Source organism: Hermetia illucens, chromosome 5 (assembly GCF_905115235.1).
Source record: "Hermetia illucens chromosome 5, iHerIll2.2.curated.20191125, whole genome shotgun sequence".
Lineage (NCBI taxonomy): Eukaryota > Metazoa > Arthropoda > Insecta > Diptera > Stratiomyidae > Hermetia > Hermetia illucens.
Window position 1 is genome coordinate 903,606 of NC_051853.1, and position 27,703 is coordinate 931,308.

Below are 27,703 nucleotides of genomic sequence, written 5' to 3' on the forward strand. Positions count from 1 at the left end.
GGTTGGCGAATTGGAACTCTGGTAGTGTGTTGTTGGAAGTGCAATGCTCGTCTATGAGGGATTTGATAATCCGCTCGAAGATTTTGGTGGAGGAAGAAAGGATAGAGATAGGCATGTAGCTATCGGGATTGAGTGGATTAAGGTTCTTTTTTGGGACGGGAACTATGCGAGCATTTTTCCATTCGGTGGGGAAGTGAGCGTTGAGGATACAGTGGTTGATGATCGAGGAGAGTATGGTGGAAATGTTGGGGGCGTACTTTTTTAAAACTATGGAAGGGATTTTGTCGAGACCCACTGATTTTTTGTTCTTGAAGGCTGCAATTGCAGCTTCCACTGAATTTGGGCTGACAAAGTGGATGGGAGAAACATTATCATGTTCATCGGGATGGATAAGGGGTTGAGTGAATAGGTTTAGGTTGGGACTGGGTTGGTAAAAAGTTGGTGTGGATTGAAGTTTTTCTATGGATTCGCTCACAACACTTTCGAAGTGTTGATCGCGAATGTGGAGGGTGCAATGATGCGCTTGAAGGAAGTGGTCGGCTAGGATGTTCATCTTTTCAGGAGTTGAAATATTCTGTGGAAGGATGGTGGTTTGCTGGGAGGACTTGCCTAGACGGGGACAAGTTTTTCTGAGTTCCCTGAAGGTATCAGGGTTCAGCTCGATGTTGGAGAGGCGTTTGTGGAGGTGGTTGGTATAGAGTGTTAAAATCTTATTGCGAATTGACCTGTCAAGGGAAAGGATTTCTTTACGGAGAGGAGAGGATTGCGGAGAGTATCTATTCCTAAATAGCCTCCGCCTTAAGGTACGCTTGTACTTGATATCCACGAGGATATCGTCTGGGAGAGAAATAAGGTTGCGGTAGTTAAGGGACCGAGAAGGTATCAGTTCGTCACATACTTGCTGAATTGCTTCAGTGTACTGACGAACTGTCCAATCTATAGTGTCGTTGGAAACTGTTTCGTTGGTAGGGAGGAGGAGAGGTTCAAGTCTGGATTTAAGGGTGCGGTTGATGAGTTTCCAGTTCGCCTTCTGGAAGTCCGGGACTAAAGTGGGTGAGGGCCTGGTGGCTCTGTCGGGGAGTGAAACCTCTAAGACCACGGCATGATGGTCACTGATACCGGGGGCTGTTTCTAGGAAGGGATAAGTATTGGGATTGGGTTTGATGGTAAGGTTGCTGCTGATTAGGAAGTGGTCAAGGTAGGAATGGTAGTACCCTTTATTAAATGAAGGGAGGGCAGGGTTGAAGTGGGAGAGGTTAATATTGGAATTAGAGGTGGTTAGGAAACGGTGGAGAGTTTCCCCGTTCCGGTTCGACCGTACATCGAACCATGATGGGTGCCTGGCGTTGAGGTCTCCCCCTATAATTATGAACCACGTTGAGCGGCACAGTAGGATAGGATCGAACGGATGTCATGGGTATCAAAGGATTGGTCGGGACAGTAGACAGCAGCTACGAAGACCAGGGAGGATTGGATTTCAAAGGAAATAAGGGTAAGAGAAGAAAGTCTATACAGGTGTTGTCCAGAATTTATCTTATATTTTCCGACCCCTTTGTTATTTTACTATATGTGTAGTGAATTTCTCTGCGTAAAGTAAAAAGATGAGGCAAAAAATAATGCATGAAGTACTAATACTTAATATATATATACAAATATGCCTTAATATATACGTGCAAATATGTATGCGCCTGTGTGGAATTGCCAAATCTCCCATTAGGCGCGTCCCTTCGTGCGGATAAGGGAATGCTCGGTGAATGTGCCATGGGCATGCTTATGCGGAGGCTGGATAGGTAAGGACAAAAGTGAATAAAAATTGGCTCTGAGAAAGATACCCAGAAATAAAACCAAACATGGAGGAACAGAAGGGGAATAAAGTTACGAAATAGGACTTCGGAAACCCAGTACCGGCGGTTTTTGGGAGTGGGCAAGCGGGGAATGCCTCCGTAGTGGGAACCTACTGTGGCATCTAATGCTACGAGCGTACGGGAGGGACTGGAACTGGCTCCATCCACAAGCCCCCGCAATCGCTACTATCTGTGGAAAGTGTGTAGCGGGAGTCTTCAATGAGGAAGAATACTTGGCGGCGAATCACTCGCGCGATGTTTTAAGCAAGAATCAGTGTGAAGCTGCCTTTACTGCCCTGGGTGAAATGGTCATGGAGCTGTGTGAATTCATAAAGGAGTGCAAGAACTTTCACAAGGGCCATGATAAGAGGCATCCGTTTGGCGTACGGCAAGACCCAGGACGAAAGAGAGGGGAAAGTCGTCAAATGAAAAAGTGAACCAGGCGACTCAAGTAACGCCTGTTCACAATATAAAAGGGGAGAAACCGGGGAAGAGCCTGCACGAAAAGCTGAACAATTCAACAAACCAGCAAACTCCGAAAAGAAAAATGGATTCAACTACCAAAAAGGCGGAACACATGAGGACTGAAGCTGCCAGCGACCTCGAGAAAAGCGCCCGGATCTTCAAAGGCGAATGTGGAAACCTGGAGCAACCGTGTCCCACACACAAATACCACCTTGTCCAAAAGTGGAATGATCGCCTTTGTCAGAATGGTCTCTGAATCTGAATAAAACAGAGTATTTGACAACTGATTCTAATGGAATAACAATCTTGGATCGATCCTCCCAGCCAAATGGCCCTCATTAACTGATTCCTACCGGAAAGATGGAGCCTCGAGAAAAACATTGAATTATTTTCGGGAGCGACAACAAAAACTACTAGAACTGTGGGAGCTGTTCGAGCAAGGCGACAGCCAAATACGAGAGCAGTTCGGAGATGATCAAACTCATCCATACTTTGCAAAGCGGTACTACCATCTCATGAGAGATGCCTTTCAAAAATACTCGGCGGAATTTGCAGAAAATATTGAAATACTGCAGGCTCAGTCGGAACACAAGACGATGGAGCAGCAACCAGCGGTCATTTCTCGTGAGGAAGCCGGGCTGCAGAAACAGGTCAGACGACAACAGTCAGTCATAGGAGCATTAAAACGAGTGCTTCAAAATGCGCTTCTGGTGGAGCAATCCCGGCAATACTATGAGTTTCAGGGCGCAACCATTCAGCACTATTGGGATCAGATCGAAGAAATCCACAATAACATCTGGGAGGCATCAGAGGATCCAGCGGCAACAGGATACAATTTGGAGGCATATATTCAGTTAGAGCAGCAAGTTCAAAATACACTTGTAATGATAGCAGAGGCAATTGATTCATTATCCACACAGCAGCCTGCTGCTACCAGTAATGTAAGGACCCATTTACCGAAAATTACTGTGCCCTAATTCGAAGGAGATTATTTACAATGGCAGCAGTTCTTCGACCTGTTCACCCAGATGGTGGATAATCAGCCAATTGCACCATGTGAAAAGATGTGGCACCTGAACATGAATCTTGGAGGCGAAGCGGAACGTTTAATACGATATTTAGCTTTGTCGGATTTACACTACGCCGCGGCTTGGAAATTACTGCAAGACCGATACAACAATCCTCGGCTTCTAGTGGCCGCCTTCCTCAACAAAATTCTGGGCCAACCATCGCAATCATCAGATACGACATCAGCCGCAACTCTAAAGTCATTGCATGACACCACACAAGAGTGTCTTCATGGGTTGAAAAATTTGGGAGTTGCGGTGGACACCTGGGATCCAATACTCCTACACATAGTACTCAGGAAATTGGATAAAACGACCCTCACATTGTACGAGCAGTCGTTGGCAAATCCTAAACAGTTGCAATCGCTGGCCGAGTTTCTGCAATTCCTAGGAACTCCTTTTCAGTCGCTGGAAGCGCTGGGTGCCAAGAATATTAAAGCGAAGGACAGCAAAAAGAAGCTACCAAGAACAACGATGTCAGTCACTACCGTCAGCGTAGGTTGCACAATGTGTAAAGAGGCGCATCAACTCTTTGCATGCAACGACTTTTTGCGTTTGTCATCCACGGATCGTTTTCATCATCTCCGGAAACACAAGCTCTGCATCAATTGTTTGAAAGGTGGTCATTTTGGATCATTTTGCTCTTCGAGAGGGTGTACGAAGTGCTCCAAGAAACACAACAGCCTGGTTCACTTTAAGCCCCGGGAAGAAACATCATCGGACGACCAAACGCAGAATCTTGAAAAAAATTGCCTCGAGTCGAAAGCCTTCTAAGGCGGCAAGCGAGAAGGATACATTAGCGGCGGTTAGCAACGACAGCGATGGACTTGACTGTTACGTGTTCCTTAGCACAGCGTTAGTTAACGTAAAAGGACCCGATGGAACTACAGTCAGCTGTCGAGTGATTTTAGATTCTGGCTCACAAGTCAACATCGTATCAGAGAGACTATTGCGGAAATTAAATATGCCGCTAGGAACTAATGCTAAGCCAATGCGCCTACAAGGAGTGGGACATTCGAAGCTGGAGACGCATCGAAGAGTGAGCGTTGAGGTTCAATCAGGAGTGACCAGGTATTCAACGAGAGTTGAAGCAATTGTTCTGCCTCAGATCGTGGCGCCGCAGCCTTCGCGAACGTTTGACATCTCTTCATGGAAAGTTCCTAAAAACATTAAGCTATCGAACCCAAGGTTCAATGAATCGAGACGAGTCGATATGCTAATAGGAGCAGAGTACTACCATGAACTTTTGTGCGTTGGACAAATCAAATTAGGGAAGAACTTGCCGCTGCTGCAGAACACATTACTTGGATGGATAGTTACAGGAAAGCTGAAGGAAGGAGATGCATCTGTTGCTACATGCGGCATCTGCACGATGGGCGAACCTCTAGAGCGCAGTATTGAGAGATTTTGGCAGATCGAACAGCTACCAGAGGCCTCCGCGGCACAGACATCCGCGGAGCAACAATGCGAAGAAATGTTCAATCAGAACACCATGTTAAGCAATAACCAGTTCACGGTAAGCTTGCCATTCTCAGACAGTGCTGAGAAACTTGGATCTTCAACGGACATCGCCAAGAGCAGATTCTATGCACTAGAACGCAAGCTTGCAAAGAATGGGGACTTGAGAAAGCAATACACCAAATTCATGAAAGAGTATCTCGACCTTGGTCACATGAAGGAAGTCAACCCGGATCAGATACCTCACCCGCATTATTTCTTACCGCATCACTGCGTACTTAAATCAGATAGTACCAGCACAAAATTAAGGGTCGTATTCGACGCATCAGCAAAGACCTTTACGAACGTCTCCTTGAACGACATATTGCATGTGGGACCAACCGTACAAGACGAACTTTTCACAATTTTATTGCGATTTCGACTGCCGAAGTTTGCATTCAAGGCAGACATACAGATGATGTACCGCCAGATTCGATTACAAGAAGGAGAAAGGCGCTTCCATCTAATTTGGTGGAGAGAAGATTCAAGCCTACCTTTAAGATGCTACGAGCTTTGTACGGTAACCTATGGAACTTCTTCTGCACCATATTTAGCGACAAGGTGCCTTTAGAAACTCGCATCTGAAAACGCTATAAAATATCCGTTGGGTTGCCAAGTCCTCAGAAGAGATTTTTATTATATATGGATGACTTAATGAGCGGTGCCAACAATCTTACAACTGCGAAGGAAATTCAAAGGCAATTAGTGACCGTCCTGACAAAAGGAGGTTTTAAACTTCGAAAATGGTGTTCCAACCATAACAATCTTCTGCAAGAGATCCCATCTGAAGATTTGGAGGTGCGTCTTAATGATGACAATGAAGCTTCAATAAAGACACTAGGACTGATCTGGCTGCCAAGGTCCGACGTATTTCAGATTAAGGTGAATCCAATAGAACAGTCGCCAACTCGTTATTTGGGGTTCTGGATTCGAATTACGCCACGGAAATGTCGGAAAAAATTAGTGATATTCACCAAAACGAAAACTGGTTCATGTCACTGCTCAAAAATCACACTTCTATCTTGGACGCGACGATCAATATCTTGAAAGAGAACCAGGAAACAATTGACCATCGATACAAGGCCCTAGAAGAAAAACTGGAAGAAGTGGTAAATCAAGGGAATAATGTCATCAATTCCAGCTTCAACAACTATTTCTTTCCTGGTCTATCTACAGCATGGTCCTTATGGGTAGTATAGAAAGGACCCAAACAGCTATACCAGACATGATGTCGGAAACTCACCAAGGACAAATAAGTTACCTCTTACTATCGCCTCACCAATTCCACCAGGAGGCAACAAAAATAAGAACTCATCTCCCGGCTGGTCTTTATCTGCCTGTGGAACCAGAAGATACCCTTCAGTTATATAAGCTCACTTCGGTGGAAGGCCGTCTGACCGTCAAGCACGCTATTTTCCAAATTAAAATACCATTAATCAGCTTGGAGAAGTTCGCATTATTTAGAGTATTCCCGATTTCGACGTGCTATAACAAAACACTCATAAAGGTTCGGCAATCATGCAACTACCTTGCCGTTACCGCTCATCTCGATCGATATTACCCGGTGGCCGATATTGAACTATCGAATTGCGTAATGGTACACAATTTATCTCATTTATGTACCCAGTCACATCCCATTTATTATCACGGAGCAAGTGAGAACAGGTGCGAAATCGACCTCTTTAACAACATCTCGATGCCAGAATCCTGTCAATTGGAACCGCCTGGATAGAAATTCCAAAAACGAATAAAAAAAATATGCAAAATATGAATATTAGAAGCATAGAATTCAACACCCTTTGTAACCGACGTAGTCAAATTCAAAATCTAACTTAGCGTTGTTTGTTCTGTCATTTTCTATGATTCCGAGTGCTGATCGGCCACTAAAAAAATGACCTCCGTTTTGCAGTACCGAAGCGGGCAATGAGCCGCTATGATTAAGTCTAAAATAAGTACATCTACTATTGATGAAGGATTATATCTTCCTTTGAATTTATATGTAAATATTTAAATTCTTTTAATTTCTTTTCAGGCCTGTGCACCTCGCTATGTATTCCACACTTTGAATCCCAAGAAGGTGGAACGGAATGAACCAGTCGGAACTTGCTATATGTTAAAACATAATTTTACTAATTCCCGAGAAATTTCACCATGTCGAACAAGTAAGTTGCTCTGAAGAATGGTAGAATGTAAATGGATAAAATTAGTAATTCCTCAAATTCCTTTCATCTAAAAATGAATCATGTAAAGAAGGACCCACGTTCTTTTTGCCTGTTCGTTTTCGAAAATAATAAAAATGATTCTCAATGTGGTTTTATTAACAAAATCCACGGCTTATCTTTAGCACTCTTTTTCATGTCGGCAACTCAAGAAAATATAATCTGAAATAAGAGTTCCAAGCTGCCCAATGTATTTTCGAGCCCCTGCATATGCAAGATTACAAGGGGCACACATAAGTGACAAGAACCACATGCCACAATTCAGTGTATCATACGTACGGGTATAAGCAGCTAACAAAAATGTTACGAGGTGTGAATGATGTATGTACGCTAGTTTGAATGTGTCAAGGTAATTAATATTGGAGTCAGGAAAAATAGAAAAATACATTTTTAGAGCTTCACTAGGAACATTTTCCACTAAAACCGTCCTTAGGGAAAATTTATTAAGCAAATTAAAACTCCAAATGGAATAACAATAAAATCTGACATTCTCTTGGATTTTTTTTCTATTTTTTAAGAAATCTGGAAGAAAGATATACGTTTTCACTGCCAGTTTCTCGTAATGAACCCTTTACAATTAGAAACTAATAAAAATAACGTGTAGTCGCCTTTTATAAAAAAGGCTCTAATATTTGATCAAACCAGAGAAATTAACTTATAAGGGATGTGGACTTTGGATGAAAGGGCAACTTCATATGCTTCTATCCTTTGAGAAACATTTTAGGAGCAAAGATGACATTAAGGACATAAAACTGTATAATGATTGTGACACGTCCGGAATTTCTATTTTTGTTTTCTATTTAGGTTTCAATTACTGTGAATCAATTTCAGTTATCTCCAAAAAACCATACCCACGAAAACACTCCTTTCACCTAAATGGTTCGTAGTAAATCAAAGGGTCCTCTAGATTTTTCTAATTTGAAATTCTGCTCAGGCTACTTTTTATTACTTTTAAAAAGAATCGGTAACTGGTGCCATAATTGAAGGAACTTACTATGTTATGTATATTAGGCGGTTCCAGTACTTGTTTTATTATCTGATTCTATTCTCGTCAAAATTATATAAAAAATATTAGGAGACAATAAAAAACCAAACTGTTATGGTTTCCTGTGGGATATGGTAATATTTGTCGTTAACTCCTTGTTCCATCGCCATTAATTTAGTTTACCTGAGTGCTGAACTCCCAATGCCTATTTGTTATGAAGGTGCAACCTGCTTAGCACTAGTCTCACGTAATAGTAACATAGTGTTGAGTACGTGTTTTCTAGACAATAGGTGATACCTTTTGATTGTTCTTTAAGGCCAATATTGATACAGCAAATTCATCATTGGTGTTGAATTAAACAAAAAGGCTTTTCTTTGCACGATATTTGCGGTAGCGATGTTTACATGTTAATGCATACAACGGACACCTTTTGTTGTTTCTGCTCTAGTTTAATAGTCATACAAAGGAAGAAGCTGTGACATTATTAGCTTTCAATGTTATGTGTGCTTGAAATTTTGTAACATGGAGTGCTGGGAGAACAATCCCGAGTTGGCATTTGCCAACGACGGGATCAGAACTGTGTATATCTGGATGTGGAATGAAGACCATACAGATTGATCGGCATCTAAATGTAGCTCTACAGGAGTGCCATTGGTATGGCTGCGTGCCTTTACCTTAAAGGATTCCTAAACTGATTACGAAGGCTTTTCAAAAAAAGGTTCATTTCATCCGTTTGATGAAGGGAATACAGTCGGTGTTCCGCTGGCGGCTGTCGGGAGCCAAGTCTACTCGCACTACCTAGCAGCCGTGGGCCTGAGATGGCGAAGGCTTACAAGCTGTGCCAAATCAAGGAGAATTTGGCCCGCTTATAACATAGCCCGATCACGAGAGCTCCTGTGCCACACGCGTGCAAATGCATTCAAGATTACGGCGGTCTGCACGGGGCACTGGCCCATAGGGGACCATGCCGCTAGACTCGGCTTACCCTACAACTCGCATTGCCGAAGCTGCGGAGAAGGAAGGGAAACCCTCATGCACTTTCTCTGCGATTGCCCAGCTCTGGCTCGAGTCAGGCTGCGGACACTGGGTAAACCATTCTTTGGGGACCTAAGTGAGATTTCTAGCTGCAGGTTCGGAGAGCTGCTTTCCTTCGTGAATGCTACGGGCTGGCTCTGAAGATCCGAGCCAGCTGGACTTTGTTTCCCTGTTCCTATAACAACAGTCACGGTCTTAGGAGTTTGTGGCATCAAAACGGCGCACCAATGCGCTAATTGGGCTCCTCGGAGCGGCCACTGATACCTACCTACCTACCCACCCATCCGTTTGATATGATCAAGTTTGATAATAAAAAAATTGTAGTGATTACAGGCGAAGGTATATTTATGAATATTATATTAAACCTGGATACCTCAGTGGTTAGAGCACTAGGCTGTGAATGAGTACCTGAGACAAATCAGGGTAATAATCTCAGGCGAGCGCAATGCTGACCGCATTGCCTCCTACTGGCTATTCTGTAGTGTACCGTTACGGTCTTAAATGAAGTGCTCTAACACACTTCAAGGCCGTGATCCAATATGGATTGTTGCGCCAACGATTATTATTATTATTATATTAAGCAATATTCATGACTTCAAAAGGCTCAGTTATCTTGAGAGTAAAATTTGACGATATTGGAAGACATTTCTACGAAGCAGTCTAGGCTCAGTATTTCTCGGCCCGTAGTCTTGAACCAGTAAATCGTCAAGAGACTTTCTTTGCAGGCGTCCTGGGCCAGAGGCAAAAAACCAATGTGGCGAATAGAACTTATATTCCACATGTTCTTAAGTTTCCTAATACAGGGAGCGCAATTTCTATAGGCACACCCAATTTTTTTCAATTTTGAGATGAAATTCATGTTAAAACAAAATATTATATTCAAAGTAAAGTGGACACATTTATTTTAAATAATAATACAAACAAAAAATAACGAAATAAATATTATTCTTAAAAAAATTAACAAAAAATAGCATTTCAGTGCGCAATTTCCATAGGTGCACTCTCATTGTAACACTTTTACCAATCGAATAAAAGACATCAATCAAACTTTAGTATTTTGTTTTTGCACCATTATTTCTTATTATTTGAAATATTCTGTTTGGCATTGAATTAATAAGGGTTTTTAGTACATTATCATCGATTTCCCCCCAGCACTCTAATATTTTCTTTTTTAATTCAGCGACTGAGCTAAACTGCCGCCCATTTGCATAAACCCTTCTGGATAGTATTCCCCAAAGGTTTTCGATTGGGTTTATGTCGGGACTACGGGAGGGCCACTCCATTATTTTTATGTTTTTAGAATCTAGGTAAGATTTTGTGAATCGGGAAGCATGGACGGCGGCGTTATCTTGTTGGAAAATAAAATCTATGTTATTTTTCTCGTCTAAATATGGGACAAAAATAACCTCTAACAAATCGGTGTAAATGTCTAAGTTCATTTTTGTGGGTACTATCCCAAGGCGAAGTTTTCCATGATAGGAGAAAGCACCCCAAATCATTAAACTTCCACCACCAAAGTTTCTGCTCATACGCGGAGGGTTATCTTTTCGTAGGTCGTGCCAGTAACAACTAAACCCATCGGGGCCATCTAAATTGAATTTCTTTTCATCAGAAAAGATAACTGTTTTCCATTCATCTTCCCATTTCATATGTTTCCGTGCAAAATCTAACCGGGCGGTTTTATGGCACTGTGTTAGGTGCGGAGCTTTCGCGGGTTTCTTGTATTTTAAATTGATATTGGCCTGCAAAATTTGCTGAACACGCCTCTTTTTGATGGGAAGATTCAGTTTGGAAACAATTTCAGCCGGACTTAATTTATTTTTCGTCGCTTCATCCTTAATTTGTGTGATGAGCCTGTTTCCAACTTTTTTGTTTCTTTCGGGTGCTTTCGGGCGGCGTATTTTTCCCCTAATTTGAAAAAATTTCGGATAACATTTAATGATCTGCCGATTTCCTTTGCTATAGCTCGCATACTGCATCCCAGATTCTTCATAGTGGCTGCTTTTACTCGTTCTGTTTCAATTAATACTTTTCCACGTGGCATACTGTTGTTGCTATATAAAACAATAATATAAGACTATGGATTTTAACCTATATAACATTAAACAATACTATTACTAATAACACACCGTTTTTTGTACGAAAAGCCCCCTCTAAACAACACACTATAAATTTTTTTTCGTATGCACTTATAGAAATTGCGCAGTTGAAAACGGATTTTCACCATAAAAACATAGAAATTAGCACAACTAATCAGCTGATCACATTGCAAATGTCAAAACGCCTTCCCAGCAAACCCGAGAACAGATATTAATGCAAGTGGTCATGATACAGCAAGCGTTCTTTGTGCCTTCCTTGAAAATTATTAAAAATGCCATAGCACCTATAGAAATTGCGCTCACTGTATGTATATGTTAATAGGTGGTATGCTCAACGCATGTTAGCAGGTTTCTGTTGCTGTGCTAATATAATTTGAGAGGTTCTGAATTCAAAGCATGTAGTTGGCCTAATCCCACCAATTCATTCAACTTAGGACGCGAAAAGGACATTCGTGAGGAGTGGTAAGATCACGTACTTTGCAAATACTCTCTATGGAACCTAACCACAGAGAAGTCCTTGTCCGTAAAGCAAAGTGATGTGAGCCGTAAGCCAAAAAGTTGATGCTCATAAGATTCGACTAGGTTTCCTTGAAAATGAAACCCCAAACGAACGAAAAAAAAAACAGAAAAATATATTCCCGAGAATCAAGAGAGGAGGAGAGTACCTGAGCTGAATCGACTAGTATCCGATATCCAGTCATGATACAAAGAGAGAAAATAAGAAGAAAAAAAATGTAACCTAAATTTCTTAAGCTCTATTGAGAAAAAAATGTTGCAGTTCCTAGTTCCTCCTAGCTATGTTGCTGATCGAACGGTAGATATACTGAGTAACTCGTTTGAGAATATCGATGAGCATCTCTTCATGGATTTTGAGAAAGTTTCCCATAGGGTGCACAGAAACTGCAGGTGAAGTGCTCTAGGCAGGAGGACATATGGTAACACAAAATGCCACGTGTTGCATTGAGGTAAAATCTCGAAGGATTTTGAGGTCCAAAAGGTTGCATCCTGCTACGATATTAGTTCTTCTTGTTATGGGTGATATTCTTCATGTTGTCTGATCCGGATGAAGTGGTAAAATTCAATGGACTATGACATCTTTCCTCAAACAGGAAATACGTGAATATGCGAATAACATCTGCTTTCCCTCACCAGACAATGGACCCTTTCCAAATGGCTCTGATTTCGGAAAGAGAGGCAAGTAGAGTTTAACTAAAGATAAACACCCACAAAACCAAGATCGTTAATCTGATGGGTCATCGCAGCCTCATTATCTGCTTGAATGCAGAAATTACCCGGCGCATTAACAGCGCTAGATCCGCTTTCGTTGCCTTGGTTAAATCTGGAAATTCAGTTATCTAAACATCAAGATCAAGTTGAAATTATTTTGTGCTAATGTTCTTTTTGTGTTGCTAAAAGGGAGTAACACGTGGAAAGTTAATCCCACTGTTATTCAAAAGCTCTGAGTCCTTATTAACGCCTGTCTGCGTGGTATCATTGGAGTACCCGGGACTGATACTATCTCAAATGAAAAAGTTGGTCGGCGCACAACGGAAGTGGCAATGGATAGGCCACACATTAAGAGGAGGCGACAATTGCATTGCTGGCTCCGCCATGCAGTGGAATCCACTCTCCTTAGTTTGCACTTGGCGCAGGTCTGTAGAGAAGGAGTGCACGCGTCTCAGGAAGTCGTGGGGGAGCTGAAGCGCATTTCAGGTAACCCCGAACGATGACGTGTAGGTGTGGTAGACGCGCTATACCCTACCGAGGAATTATTGACAACCATATATATAGATTTAGTATAGATATTCCATCGTGTTTTTTTTATGTTTTCGTGAATGGGGTCTCAGAACGAGAGCTGCTGCACTTTATACGTTAATCTTGAACACTAACTTCTCTATTTTGAATGTATGTTGAAAGTTAATCCAGCTTGAAAAGCATTAATCAAGCCCTTTCTGTTTAAACCACACGATCAAAAAGATGAAAACCAAATTCGACCTACTAAATGATTCTCATCTGAAATACAAAAAAAAATCTCTTATAGGTTTCTGGGGATACCATCGGCAGGGATCTTGTCAGGCTGGCTTGAGCGCAGCTGTAACGAAGGTAAAAATAGGTTTACATGATCTTTCTCTTTTCATTCCGATCATTCATCAATTTTAGGATGGTAAACGTTTATTCATTGGAGCTCCTGGAAGTTGGTATTGGCAAGGTAAGTTTCCCTCGAATCTAAAATTAAAATATCAATCGCAGTTGGCGAAGTTTTTTTCTCCAGTTCGTAGAGAGTAAAGTGTTCGCTCCGTAACTGTTTCGATGTAGTCGAATTGTTAAGTTTGAATTATAATCAGTTTTTTGAATGCATACGTTCTATTATTGTTTTATATCACTTTCTAGTTCAATGTGCGTTAGAATTAAATGAATCATTTGTAGCGTATAGTGAATGCTGAGTAGATACAAAGGCATCATCGTTCAAAGTGCGTTGTTATCGTAATAAGTTATACAAAGTGCTTAGTGTAGAAAAAGGATCAACAATTTATACACATATCGTTAAGCATCAATCACTAACGGCCAATGCAGAAATGGCGAAATCTATTACGTATCAGGGACCAAGAGAAAATGTTAAAGAAAGTAAAAATAGATACAAAGTGTCGTTTTAATTAGATTTTTGTGCAAAAAGCCTCTTGATGTTGGCAATGTTTTCACATCTATAGTAATAAGCAATTTATTTTCATTTGTATTATATTAACACATTTTATTTACTTTATTTTCCTTTTTTTCTGCTCCGCTCCTGCTTGTATCTGCCCCATTGTTGTGTACTACTATCGTACAATCTCTTTGGCCCAAACATACGCAAAACTGTTATGAAACAACGTTAATACCATGAATAATAAAAAAAATCAATTGAAAAAATATCTTAAAACAAAATTTACCGTGCGAAATATGCACGATTATTAACTTGGATAAATTTAACACTGATCGATTAAAAACCGTCATGAAATGAACAAAATAGGACAAGCGTATTCAGTGAATACGAATGCGGCTTTTCCATACAAGCCGCCATTCTACTCCCAGTTTGGCGAAGGTAAAACGTTTTAAAGTATAAATTTACAATTTATTCTAATATACAAATGACTACTCTTTTTTTGGTGAGGTTTCGAAATCGAAGTATCTATTGATTTTCTCTGAAGAGGAAACAATACTCGAATTGCAATAACGAAAAAAATAACCTTTGGCTTTTATCATTGTGCTTTGTACTAAATTAACAATGTTCATGATTTGTGGAACATATTTTCTGGAACTGAATAATAAATCATGCTTTCTAATTTTCAACGAATAATGGTGTTTGCTCGAGACATTGATAGAAGTTTGGAAGCAGGTTTAGTCTTAAATGTATTGTTGCAACATATGGGACGGAGTGCAAACAATTTGGCACAGATACTTCACGATTGTGCAGAAGGTGTATCGTTATACTCGTATAAGCTTTGGATGTGCGTAGAGACGTGTGCACACGACAACCCCATTGAGACGGTGTTGTGACTATTCTAGTTCTACTCACCAGTACTTGTTAAGTTTAAATACATCCTCATTCGATTTTTTTTTATCATTCATATATATATATAGTTTCTTGCACCTTATCATTAGCTTTAAAATGATTTCTTTTCCCCGCCCTTTATTAAGAGTTATTTTGAAATCGTTCACGCTTCAAATTCATTAATTCCTGTCCGCAATAATTTAGAATTTATTCGCCGAAAAGAAATTTTTAAGTAAATCCAGGTCCAGCCGAAAAATATTTAATATTTAAACAATTCCAGTTGACTTGAAGTAGGGGGCAACCGAAATTTTAAGTGAAAAATTTAACTTTGAAGAGATTTTCCTTTTTATTCATCATCATCATCAACGGCGTAACAACCGGTATCCGGTCTAGGCCTGAACTCCAGACATCCCGGCTTTGCACCGAGATCCACCAATTCCATATCCCTAAAAGTTGTCTGGCCCCCTGACCTACGCCATCGCTTCATCTCAGGCAGGGTTTGCCTCATCTTCTTTTTCTACCATAGATATTTCCCATATAGGCTTTCCTAGCTGGATCATCATCGATATGGATTAAGTGACCCGCCCACCGTAACCTATTGAGCCGGATTTAATCCACAACTTGATGGTTATGGCATTGCTCACAGATTTCCTCATTATGAAGGCTACGGAATTGTCCATCCTCATGTAGGGGGCCAAGAATTCTTCGGAGGATTCTTCTCTCGAATGCGGCTAACAGTTCGGAATTTTTCTTGTTAAGAACCCAAGTCTCCGAGGAATACATGAGGACTGGCAAGATCACTGTCTTGTACAGTAAGAGCTTTGACCCTATGGTGAGGCCTTTCGAGCGGAACAGTTTTTGTAAACTGAAATAGGCTTTGTTGGCTGCCAACCACCGTGGGCGTATTTCATGTTCGTAACTATTATCGGTTGTGATTTTCGACCCTAGATAGGAGAAACTATCAACAGTCTATATAAGTCTATGTAATCTCCTACCTTATTCTTTCCGTTTGACCAGTGCGGTTTGATGTTGTTGGTTGGTTTTTGGTACTCAGGTTGCCACCGTATATTCCTTTTTATTGGCTAAAAGGATTTGGTAATGTATACAAACACGTATTTCGGGGAACAACTGTCCCCTTCTTCAGTGCTTTATCTTCTGAAAATTTTCTTCACAATTTCATTCATCATTTCATTGTTGTTTTGTCGCTATAAATATCGCATTGACATTAGAACGCGCCTTTCAGAATACGAATTGAAGCTGAGAGACCTTCCTTCTCTTTTTTGGTTGACATAAGCGTATTGAAAATGGCCGCTTTGATTAATTTGCTAATGAAATGTTAAAGGCACATAGGACTGGGTAGGTTTGTCAAATTTAGAACTTGCAGGAAAAAATGCTAATAATACTGGGCAGCAAATCATGGTTGGTGGTCGCCAGTGGCATTCACCCTACGGTCATTTGAGGATGCTTCCTTAGGAGTGTTTTAAGCACTAAGTTTCCTCGTGGGTGTATTATCCAACTTTGCACAAGTGTTGGACATTGTCCCAGAATACGTAAGGAGTTTTCATCGTGCCCTCAGAGAATTCACAGACGATGTCCTTGGATATCCCCAGCTTTGTCAGTGGTTAGTTTAACCTGCAGTGAGTGTTTTCACTATGACACTAGGCTCTTCTTGCTTTAAATATCCTGAGACCACTTTGGGTCATACTTTCCTATGGACACCCTTGCCTGTTACATTCCTAGTAAGTTGACTTCATATAGTTTCGTTTCTTTCTAATTATCACGTTCATGGAGCCCTTACTAATCAGTAAGTAATCACTCAAGAGGGTTCTGGTCTATTCGGCTACATTTCTGCTCCTTTCCTGGCCAGCTAATTCACTACCTCATTGCAGTCTAACCCAATATAGCTTGGAACTCAGTGTGTCGAAACGCTAGTATACAAGGTGTGGCTATTTGACTTAATAAGATACTCCGTTTTTTTTTTCCCGATGGAAGGTGGAAAGCTTCAAAAGCTACCGCAGGCTCCTGCCACACGGTTATGTGGGACTCTTACCCACTAAAACCACCTCCTTCTCCTTCCACTCTCCCCGCGGGACTCCCATTTGGTATTACGTCGCGGGGCTGGATTAGAATTTATTCGCGCTCATGTCAACATTCGTGTTCCTCTCATGTTCATTCTTTCGGATGACTTCCTCCTGCCTAAGCTTCTTTCCGATAGCTACAATAACTTTTTCAACTGCGGTCCATATCCCCTTGGCTTTCACCATAAGCTCCATGATATTTTCGGGTGTAAAGTGCTCCCCGGTTGTAGCTTCTAATGTAGCCCTTTGGGTTTCGAATCTGGGGCAGTGAAAAAAGACATGTTCTGCGTCCTCTGGAATGTTTGCACACTGTGGGCAATATGGCGAATCATCACGCCCAAATCGATACAGATATGCTCGATAGCCTCCGTGTCCGCTGAAGAATTGAGTTAGGTCGAAACCTACTTCGCCGTGAGGTCGTTCGATCCATTTCCGGATATCCCATATAATTTTGTGAGTCCAACGGCCTTTTTCTGACTCGTCCCACTTCTCTTGGCATTCCGCGACAGTTTCACCTCGTGCGAACTGTCGTCGACGGGCAGGAGATTCTCCGGTGAGGTACGTTCGATCGTAAAGTCGTTGTATTTCTTTCGCCAGAATCTCAATCGGGATCATTCCTGCTATCACGCAAGCTGCTTCATTAGAAATTGTTCTGTAAGCGCAACATGTTCGGAGTACACTTATGCGATACGCAGCTCCAATCTTTTTCTTATTTATTGTATTTTCCAGTGCATCTGCCCATACTGGGGCTGCATACAGTAGGATCGAACTGACCACTCTTGAAATAAGGAGTCGACGGCTCGGCCTTGGGCCACCTATATTTGGTAGCATTCTCGCAACCAGCGCTCCGATGTTATATGCCTTGGTTGCTGCACCCTCCACATGCAATCTGAAATTCAACCTCTGGTCAATCATTACACCTAAGTACTTAAGTGCAGGCTTGGAATAAATTGTTTGCGTTCCAACTTTGATCTTCATGGAAGTGCACTTTCTCCGCTTGGTAATAAGTACTATTTCCGTCTTATGCTCTGCGAGCTGTAGACCAGCATTCTCTAACCAGGATTTAATCTCATAGACTGCTTCATTTGCATAGAGCTCGGCTTCCTCGACAAGGCGTGCAACAACCGTCACACCAATATCGTCCGCGAAGCCATTGGAGGCCACACCAGTAGGAAGGTCTAGGGTCAGTACCCCGTTATACATAATAATCCACAAGAGTGGCCCTAGGACAGACCCTTGTAGAACTCCGCATGTCGTTTGGTAGGATTTCATTCCTTCATCTGACTCACAGCACAGAGTCCTATCGATTAGGAAGTCGGCAACAATACGCACCAGGTACTTCGCCACGCCTAAGTTGATTAGGGACTCAAGTATCTTGCTCCATCTAGCGGAATTGAAGGCATTCTTCACATCAAGTGTAATCACTGCACAACATTTGCCCTCGTCAAGTGCGGTCTTAGCTGTGTTAGCTACTAGGACAAGTGCATCGGTTGTAGACCTCCCCTTTCGAAAACCGAACTGATTTTCGGAGAGACCGCCATCCTTTTCGGCAATTCGAATTAATCTGTTATAGATTCCTCGTTCAAATAGTTTGCCAGTATTATTTAGAAGGCAAATCGGCCTGTAGGACGAAGCTTCACCCAAAGGTTTGTTTGGCTTGGGGACTAGAATTAATTTCTGCTTCTTCCATTGTGTAGGAAATACTCCTTCTTTAAGGCATGTGGTGAACGCCTCGGCAAACATATTTGGAGCTATTTTGACTGCTGCCTTCAGAGCTTTATTGGGGATGCTATCCAAGCCAGGTGCTTTGTTTCCAACAATTTTATCCGCAGCTTCGAGGACCTCCTTTTCGCTTACCATTGGAACTTCGGCGGTCTCTATCTCGACAGTGTGAAGGTCAGCGGTACTCACATTCTGTGGGAAAAGATCCGTTACTATTTCATCAAGCAGAGTAGGGGAAGAGATCGGTGGGGAGCGTTTGCCTTTAACTTTTGATATTATGGTTTTATAGGCGCCACCCCAGGGGTTCGTGTCAGCTTCATTACACAGTCGCTTAAAGTATTCGCTTTTACTTTTCATGATGGCCACATGTAGTTTCTTCCGAGCGTTTTTATACTCTTCATGTAATTGCTCGTATCCAGATCGGTTTCTATTTCGCTGACTGCGCCTTCTGGCCTTGAGGCAGGCCTTGCGGCATTCTCCGATTTCAGAATTCCACCAAAAGTTCGGAACTCGCTTCTGTAATACAACATACCTTGGCATGGATGCGTCACATGCTCGTTGCAACTTCTCGCCAATCTGCAGAGCTTTATTTTCTGCGCTTCCTTCAAGCGCTGTATTTTGCTGCAGAACCTCTCCGAAAATCTCCTCGTCAAACCTATTAGCTGCCCACCTTACAGCTCTCGTCCGAGACCGTTTCATTCGTTTTCCATGTCTGATTTCAAAAATGATGGCCTGGTGGTCGCTATGTGTATATTCGTCACTGACATACCACTGCAGATCCTTAGCTAAAACATCGCTAACAAAAGTGACATCTATCACGGACCCCATTTCTCTCTTACGAAAAGTGTTCACGCATCCAGTGTTAGCCACTACAAGATTCAGACGAGAAAGAGCTTCGAGTAATATTCGTCCTCTTGCGTTCGTTTCTCGGCTGCCCCATTCGTCAGCCCATGCGTTGAAATCTCCAGCCACTATCTTAGGACTATGGTTTTGTGCGTCTGTTGCTAGCCTCTCCACCAAAGAATGGAACTCCTCTGTCGTAAGGCTTGGAGCCGCATAACAACTGTAAATAGATATTCCGCCTATTTTTGCTCTAGTGAAGCCATTCTCGAGGATCTTGGTGGTTCCTTCTATTTCCCGATTTCCGCATGTCCATATCGCTGCCTTTCCGCTCTTATCCGCGACCCATACTCCACTGTCTAGGTTTTTGTACTGCTCGCAGATAATAGCAACGTCGATTTTGTTTTCGAATATCGTCTGGGAGAGCAGGTCCTGAGCCGCTTGGCAATGGTTCAGGTTTAGCTGTAGGAACCTCATTTGCGCATAGTGTTGATCGCCTTCCTATACACCGGACATGTGCCGCTGCCTGTGACATGGGCGCTGTCAATGTCGTTTATTTGCCTGCAGAACAGACAATTGGGTTTTTCTTCGCAGACTTTTGCAATGTGGCCTTTATTTCCGCATTTACGACACAGGTCGGACCTATCGTGAACGCTAGTACATTTCTTCGCCACGTGCCCAAATTCCAAACACCTGAAGCATCTTTTCAGAGTTATCTGCTCTCGTAGTCGGCAGATGACCCAGCCAATCCGAACTTTACTGGCTGTGATAGCCCTTTTGGCCGCTTCAAGTGTTAGGCTTATGGACGCAGTTTGTGTGCCGCCATATGCCTTCCTCAGCCGTAAAATATCTCGCTCCTGGACCGACTGTATTCCCAACTGGGATCGTAGCGCTTGACAAATTTCTTCCTTCGTTGTGATCTCGTCCAAGTCTTTACACTCAATAACCACTCTATTTTGACTGAGCTTCACTTCTGCTACCTCACCCAGTGACGACTCGATTTTTTTCTGCAAGTCTTCTGACTTGTTTTCTCCTGGTTTGAATTCCAGCAATAGGTCGCCCTTCTGTGTTCGCCTTATGCGGTTCACACTTTCACCTAGCTCCATTAACGAGGTGTCTGTTTTGACCTTGCGCAGAATATCAGCGTACGTAAGCTCACTTGTTTTTGTTATTATTAGCGCATCGGGCCTGCTTCTCTTCTGCAGCTTTTTCTTCTTTTCCACCTTAGTCCAAGTGGAACCTTGATTGGAATTACCGTCTTTCGCCGTAGGCTCTGGTAGTCTTTCGCGAATTTGCCGTGGAGGCGTTTTCTCCATTTTGCGTTTTTGCTACGTCGAGGAGATTCCGGTTCCTCATTAGACTCTCTCGGTCTTTTACGGAGCTCCGGAGTTTCCTTAATAGTGAAGGGGCTGTCCCTAGATGGAAGCAGAACTCTAGGCGATGACTGCAGTGCTGTAGTTTCTCCCTGTTTCTTCCCTTCACTACTTTGTAAGATACTCCCTTACCAGTCTGGTTAGAACTGAGTGTTGTCATCGCCGCGTCACTGTCAGCTGGGATGTCAATGTTTTGCCTCTTATAGCACCTTTAGACGCTAAAAAAAAACATTTGTCTATGATGTATATTTTCGCCTAGAATATACTGGTATGCTATCCATTGATTCGAAGAACGCTTTCCTTGGACAAATGATTCCTACACTCGCTCCTCCACCATTGGCAGGTTTGAACGCCCACTGCCTCGTTCTGTGAATTACCCAGCTCTTTCTTGCTTTTGATATAGACATCTCCTCGCATATCCCCCCCCCCCACATTTTATACATCCAAAAGGCGAGTAAGTTAATGTTTTCCATTGCCTAGGTACTGTGTTCGCCTCCTGGGGGAGTGTTGAAAGTTGCGGTCTTGAGGTCTGGTGTAGTTTCTTTTTGATCCGGTTTTAAATGAGGTTCCTGTTGCATCCGTTTTTATTGACTGCTTCCAGGATGTAGTTCATTTCTTTATTTGTTCTCTCCTCGCTGAGCGGTCTTGTGGACATCCTGTGAATCATAAAATTGTATGGCGCCATCTTATGGTGGAAATCGTGGTTTGAGATGTATGTGATTATTAGTTGTGTCTGGGTCGGTTTCTTGTAGATATCGAATTCAAAATCCCCTCTTTCCCGGATTATTTTGAAGTTCAGGAACGGTATCTTCCCCTCCTTTTTGATCTCCATGGTGAACTCGATGTTCCTGTGTGCCCGGTTGGGTTTCTCGAGGATTGTTCCTGCTTCTTCTCTTTTGATGATTGCTAGTACATCGTCCATGTATCTGATCCAGAATCTCAGGAATGCCTCAGCCTCCTTGAGTTCATTCTCCAAATACCTCGCATAGCAGCGGTGAGAGGGCGGCCCATTGCTGCCCCGGAGGTTGTTTTATAAAATTTATTCCTGAATGTGAAATAGGATTCACTCATGCATGTGAAGGCCAGTTTCTTATACAGTGTAGCCTTCTTCCTCTATCCGGATGATTTTTTGTGTGTCCTGATCCATTCTTCGAACAAGTATAGAGCTTCCTTCATCGATACACTTGGGAACGTCGAAGGATACTAATATTTCATCACTTTGTTTCCCCTCGGCCTCGTTGAGTCTGACAATGACTTCTCTGCTATTCCCCACTGCTCGTTTTCCTATTTTAAAGCCTAAGGACTTCTTCCAAGGACCACTTCGCAATATTTTGGGTCGGTGAATTCGTTGCTGCTATTATCTCTCTGATTTCGTTGCCTTCTTTATGTAATTTGGGGAGGCATTTGATTCTAGGCAGAGATGGGTTAGGCATTGTCAGTTCGGATGCCTTCTTAATAATGGGTTTGAATTCAGCCAGAGCCTTTTCCATTCTTTTAACAGAGTCTGGGAGAGGGTCCTTCCTGATGACGTGAAACTTACCTTCTTTAAACTTTTTGCATACTGAGTTGTCGTATGTTCCTTTGTCCATGATGACCACTGCGTTTCCTTTGTTTGCTGATAAGTAGAAAACGGGGTTTCTCTTTTATTTCTTTAATAGTTTTGTGGTGGTTGGACGATGCTCTTTTCCTTGTGGCCATTGGTTTGGTCGGGGTCAGTAGTCGCCTAATTTCTTCTCAGGTGCCGGCCTTTTCTTCTTGTGATCTATATTTGATTCCTGCCTCGATGTCAATTTCGATGTCCTCTTTGCGGAAAGTGGGGTCTCTTATGGCGAAGTATTGAGAAGCGAAAGTTGTTCCTGGGTAAACTGTTCGTTGGATTTGTTGATCACATAGTTGGGTATGAATTGTTCCTTTGGTTCCTCTGTTGCACCCTGGCCCGCTTATGGCAAGGCAAATTTTTCACTTAAAATTTCAGTTGTTCATTAAACAGTGTTGGCGACTATCGATTAAGATGTTAATCACGATTAAGGATTAACTTAGATTAATAGTCATTGGCAATTGCAATGTTTGACTATGATTAGTGTTGGGTATTCGATTATTGGAATTTTGTTTTTTATAAGTATGAATTTTTTTTTTTCCAACCAAGATCGCCAATTTCAAATATCCATATTTTACTTTAGGGTTACGATTATGCAATTGATTAAATTAATTCAAAACTGCGATTGATTAAAATATTAATCGTTGAATGAGATTAATTAATCACGACCAACACAATACCCTGCGATTTGGCAAAAAAGGGACAATTATCTTATTTTTTGATCTTCAAACGAGGGAGCTCCTTGCGAAGGAGGTGACAACTATGAGTTCTCATCACATCTCGGTGACCTTAATGTTTCTCATTTTGGATTTCAATGAATGTTTACACCTCGAAAAGAGCTTTTGGTAGGAATGCAATTTTCCTTATGGGAGAATAACGTATTCTGTATTGATTTAGGATAAATTTCAATAAAAGTGGGACATGGGAAGTTGCTCAAGATGTTCTCTCTGATTTACCTCATTACCAAGATGTTGTCTCCGGATCTTCCACAAAAGAATTTCATTATTCGATTCAAGGTCGTATGATTTCCAATTGATTTTCCCGAACGAATTACCCGTGTATGAACTCATGAATCCTAAAAAAATAAATATTAAAGTAAAGGTTGCCAATACTCAGCATTTTCCTCTCCGCCTACTGTTTGGTGCATCCTCCTTTGGTGTTTAATTTCCATACGAGTTTTTAACATAACAATGCAATGAAAATGTGGATTAAAAATCGTCAAGATCAGGACTTATTTTTTGTTTAAAGGAAGGAGCACCAGCGCAAACATCATTTAATAAAAGCAATAATGAAAGGCGAAACCGTGATCGAAATTGGTTCCGGTTGGAAGGTTCGAATATTACAAGATCTACTGAACTAAAGCGCCATAAATTGAGTAAGAGTTAAAGAGTTAATGACTTAAAGGATTGCCCGGTGGTCAAAATGTAATTTTCTTGGTCCGGTGCCGACCTAGAGAGAAGAGTTATAGTAAAAATCTAAAAATTGACCGGGTGGGCATCTCCCAAATACATTGAAACTTGTTTGAAATATACCCTCGACACCTGCTACCACGCCTCCATTTTAGGGGATTCCTTTAGGACACTTAAATTCCTTACTTAGCATTATACAAAGTTTCAAGAATCTTTAAACCGACGCATGGACCCGCAACGGAATCTAAAAGGCAATCAAAAGGACATTCCGTAAACCTAGCCCAAGGAAACATCCAGATGGAAATGAAACAAATAAAAGCTCAATCACAACCCTGGAGCTTTAGGCAGCTATATTTCCCAATAATACCTGACATTTGTCTTCCAACCACTACCAGGCTATCTATAGGCTGGGGGTTGTGGAAATTTTCCAATTTTCTTGGGTTTCTGAGCGTCTCCCTCCGGGTCCATTTCCCGCTATATCTTGCCTTCCCGACGCCGTAGTGAAAAAATCCTTGCATTTCCTGAATGTGGACCGCCTCCCCTTCCCGGAACGTAATCCGTCGATTTTGCATTTTTGGCCATTTTTGCTGGCCGGGGGTCGTGAAAGTTTTTCAATTTTCCTGGGTTTCTGAGCGCCCTCCTGTAAGAGCATTTCCCTCGATATCTTGCCTTCCCGACGCCGTAATGATAAAATTCTTGCATTTCCTAAATGTGGGCCGCCTCCCCTTACGAACGAGGTATCCCGCACCATAATCCGACGATTTTGCGTTTTTCCTAGCCGGGGGTCGTGGAAATTTTTCAATTTTCCTGGGTTTCTGAGCACCTCTCTGTAAGAGCATTTCCCTCGATATCTTGCCTTCCCGACGCCGTGGTGATAAAATTCTTGCATTTCTTGAATGTGGGCCACCTCCCCTTACAAACGAGGCATCCCGCATCGTAATCCATTGATTTAGCATTTTTGGCCATTTTTGCTGGCTGGGGGTCGTCCAAGTTTTTCAATTTTCCTGGGTTTCTGAGGGCCTTTCCGCGGGTTCATTTCCTGCGATATTTTGCCTTCCCAACACCGTAGTGATAAAATTCGTGTATTTCCTGAATGTGGGCCGCCTCCCCTTTCAAACGAGGTATCCTGCACCGTAATCCGACGATTTTGCATTTTTGGGCATTTTTTCTGGCCAGGGGTCGTGGGAATTTTTCAACTTTCCTGGGTTTCTGAGCGCCTCCCAGTAAGCGCATTTCCCTCGATATATTGTCTTCCCGACGCCGTAGTGATAAAATTCTTGCAGTTCCTAAATGTGGGCCGCCTCCCCTTTCGAACGAGGTATCCTGCACCGTAATCCGACGATTTTGGATTTTTGGGCATTTTTCCTGGCCAGGGGTCGTGGAAATTTTTAAATGCGAGTGCATTTCCCGTGATATTTCGCTTTTCCGACGCTGTGGCGATAAAATTCTTGCATTTCCTGAATGTAGTCGGCCTCCCCTTTCAAACGAGGTATCCTGCACCGTAATCCGACGATTTTACATTTTTGGCCATTTTTGCTGGCCGAGGTCGTGGAAGTGTTTCAATTTTCCTGGGTTTCTGAGCGCCTCCCTGTAGGAGCATTTCCCTCGATATCTTGCCTTCCCGACGCCGTACTGATAGAATTCTTGCATTTTCCGGAATCTGGGCCGCCTTCCCTTTCGAACGAGGTATCATGCACCGTAATCTGACGATTTTGCATTTTTGGCCATTTTTCCTGGGCGGGGGTCGTGGAAACTTTTCAATTTTCTTGGGTTTCTGAGGGTCTTCCCGCGGTTCATTTCCTGTGATAGCTTGCCTCCCCGACGCCGTAGTGATAAAATTCTTGCATTTCCTGAATGTGGACGGCTTCCCCTTTCAAACGAGGTATCCCGCACCGCAATCCGATGATTTTGCATTTTTGGGCATTTTTGCTGGCTGGGGTCGTGGAAATTTTTGAATCGTCAGGGCCTTCCCGCGGGTTCATTTCCTGTGATATCTTGTCTTCCCGACGCCGTACTGATAAAATCCGCATTTCCTGAACGTGAGCCGCTTCCCCTTTCAAACGAGGTATCCCGCAGGGTAATCCGACGATTTTGCATTTTTGGCCATTTTTGCTGGCCGGGGGTCGTGGAAGTTTTTCAATTTTCCTGGGTTTCTGAGCGCCTCCCTGTAAGAGCATTTGCCACGATATTTCGCCTTCCCGACGTCGTAGTGACAAAATTTTTGCATTTCCTGAATGTGGTCCGCCACCTCTTTCAAACGAGGTGTCCTGCACCGTAATCCGACGACTTTGCATTTTTGGCGATTTTTGCTGGCCGGGGAAATTTTAAATTTTCTTGGATTTCCGAGGGCCTCACCGGGGGTGCATTTCGGGCGATATCTTGCCTTCCCGACGTTATAGTGATAAAATTCTTGTATTTGCTGAACCTGGGCTGCCTCCCCTTTTGAAGCATTCCACACCGTAGTCCTACGACCTTGCATTTTTTGGCCGTTTTGCTGACCGGGGGTCGTGGAAATTTTCAATTTTCTTGGATGTCTGAAGGCCTCCGTGTGTTTGCATTTGGCCCGCATTTCCTGAATCTGGGCCGCCTCCGAAGATACTGTTTTGTAAATACACAGGTGCGTCCCCATGCATTCTTCATTGCTGCTATTCACAAATCAAGTGCTACGTAAAGTGAATTTTATGCCATTATTATCAACGATAATGGCATTGCAATGTCTGCTACCTCATGTGCACAATTCTCCTAAACTTAAATGGCTTGGGTAGTCAAAATTGAAGCGGCCTAGAATTTTTTGGACATTTAAATTGTCTGCACATCTGGTTTACGCATATATATGACATAAAAAAATCAGTGAAATCTAATCATCACTCATAATGGCTTATGTTCATAGGAACTAAATTAGAATTAACAGTCCTAGTTATTTAAGTAGAATTAATTCTAGTACAGTCTTTCTTATTCTCTTCATTCGTTGAACAATAGTTAAACAAAGAAAATTTCATAAAAGGCATAAACATAACACATAAATGCATTTTGGTGTTTTGGCTTCATTCGAATTTTAATACTCAACTTACGAATCCTTTTTGACAACAAAATCTTTCCATTGTTTGAGAATACTTTCATTTTTAGGTCAGGTGTATTCAACAGATGTGAATAATCCGGAGAATAAAGTCTATTCTACCGGGGAGAGTACTTCTGCAGAAGATGACTCCTATTTAGGGTACTCGACTACTACAGGAGACTTTGATGGAGACGGAATAGCAGATGTTGCTGTGGGAATGCCTCGTGGAGGAGGATTACTGGGAAAAGTTCTGATTTTTTCGTGGGACATGATAAACCAGGATAATATAACGGGCGAACAAATCGGTTCATATTTTGGCTATTCCTTATGCTCAGTGGATGTCGATGGAGACGGATTGGATGATCTTTTGATCGGTGCACCAATGTACACGGAACCAAACAACGAAGGAAAGTATGAGATGGGAAGGGTTTACATTATGTTCCAAGGAGTGACGGTAAGATAAAGTTGAATTTTAGGTTCACCGGTGATCGACTAATCCTTGTTTTTTTAATTTAATGTTCGCGTTCAAATCTAAAGGACAAATTCAAAACATTGGAAACTCGGGATGGTACGACATCACGAGGCCGCTTTGGCCTTTCGCTGACCTCTCTAGGTGATATGAACTTGGACGGATACGGTGACTTTGCTGTCGGTGCACCTTACGATGGGCCAAATAATAAAGGTGCTGTCTACATTTACCATGGATCGAAAGAAGGTCCTCTCGCTAAACATTCACAAGTCATTTATGCTGAAGATCTAAACATTCCGTATTTGAGTACATTCGGGTTCTCATTGTCTGGTGGCTTAGATTTGGATGGAAATCTTTACCCGGATTTAGTCGTAGGTGCTTATGAATCAAGTAAAGCGATTTTCTTCAAGTAAGATA

At 42.3% G+C, this 27,703-nt stretch overlaps 1 protein-coding gene across 4 annotated transcripts in view; it reads left to right on the forward strand.

Annotated features, from left to right (window-relative positions):
• Positions 1–27,703, forward strand: part of LOC119656576 (integrin alpha-PS2) — a 131,185-nt gene that overhangs the window by 94,473 nt on the left and 9,009 nt on the right. For 3 of the 4 annotated variants that reach the window (XM_038062963.1, XM_038062964.1, XM_038062962.1), the window contains exons 5-10: positions 6,906–7,035; positions 13,253–13,314; positions 13,372–13,420; positions 14,219–14,290; positions 26,886–27,271; positions 27,355–27,695. In XM_038062963.1, coding sequence (XP_037918891.1) covers positions 6,906–7,035; positions 13,253–13,314; positions 13,372–13,420; positions 14,219–14,290; positions 26,886–27,271; positions 27,355–27,695 — 1,040 coding nt within the window. The remainder of the gene's footprint in view (positions 1–6,905; positions 7,036–13,252; positions 13,315–13,371; positions 13,421–14,218; positions 14,291–26,885; positions 27,272–27,354; positions 27,696–27,703) is intronic. The other variant, XM_038062966.1, reaches the window with a different exon arrangement.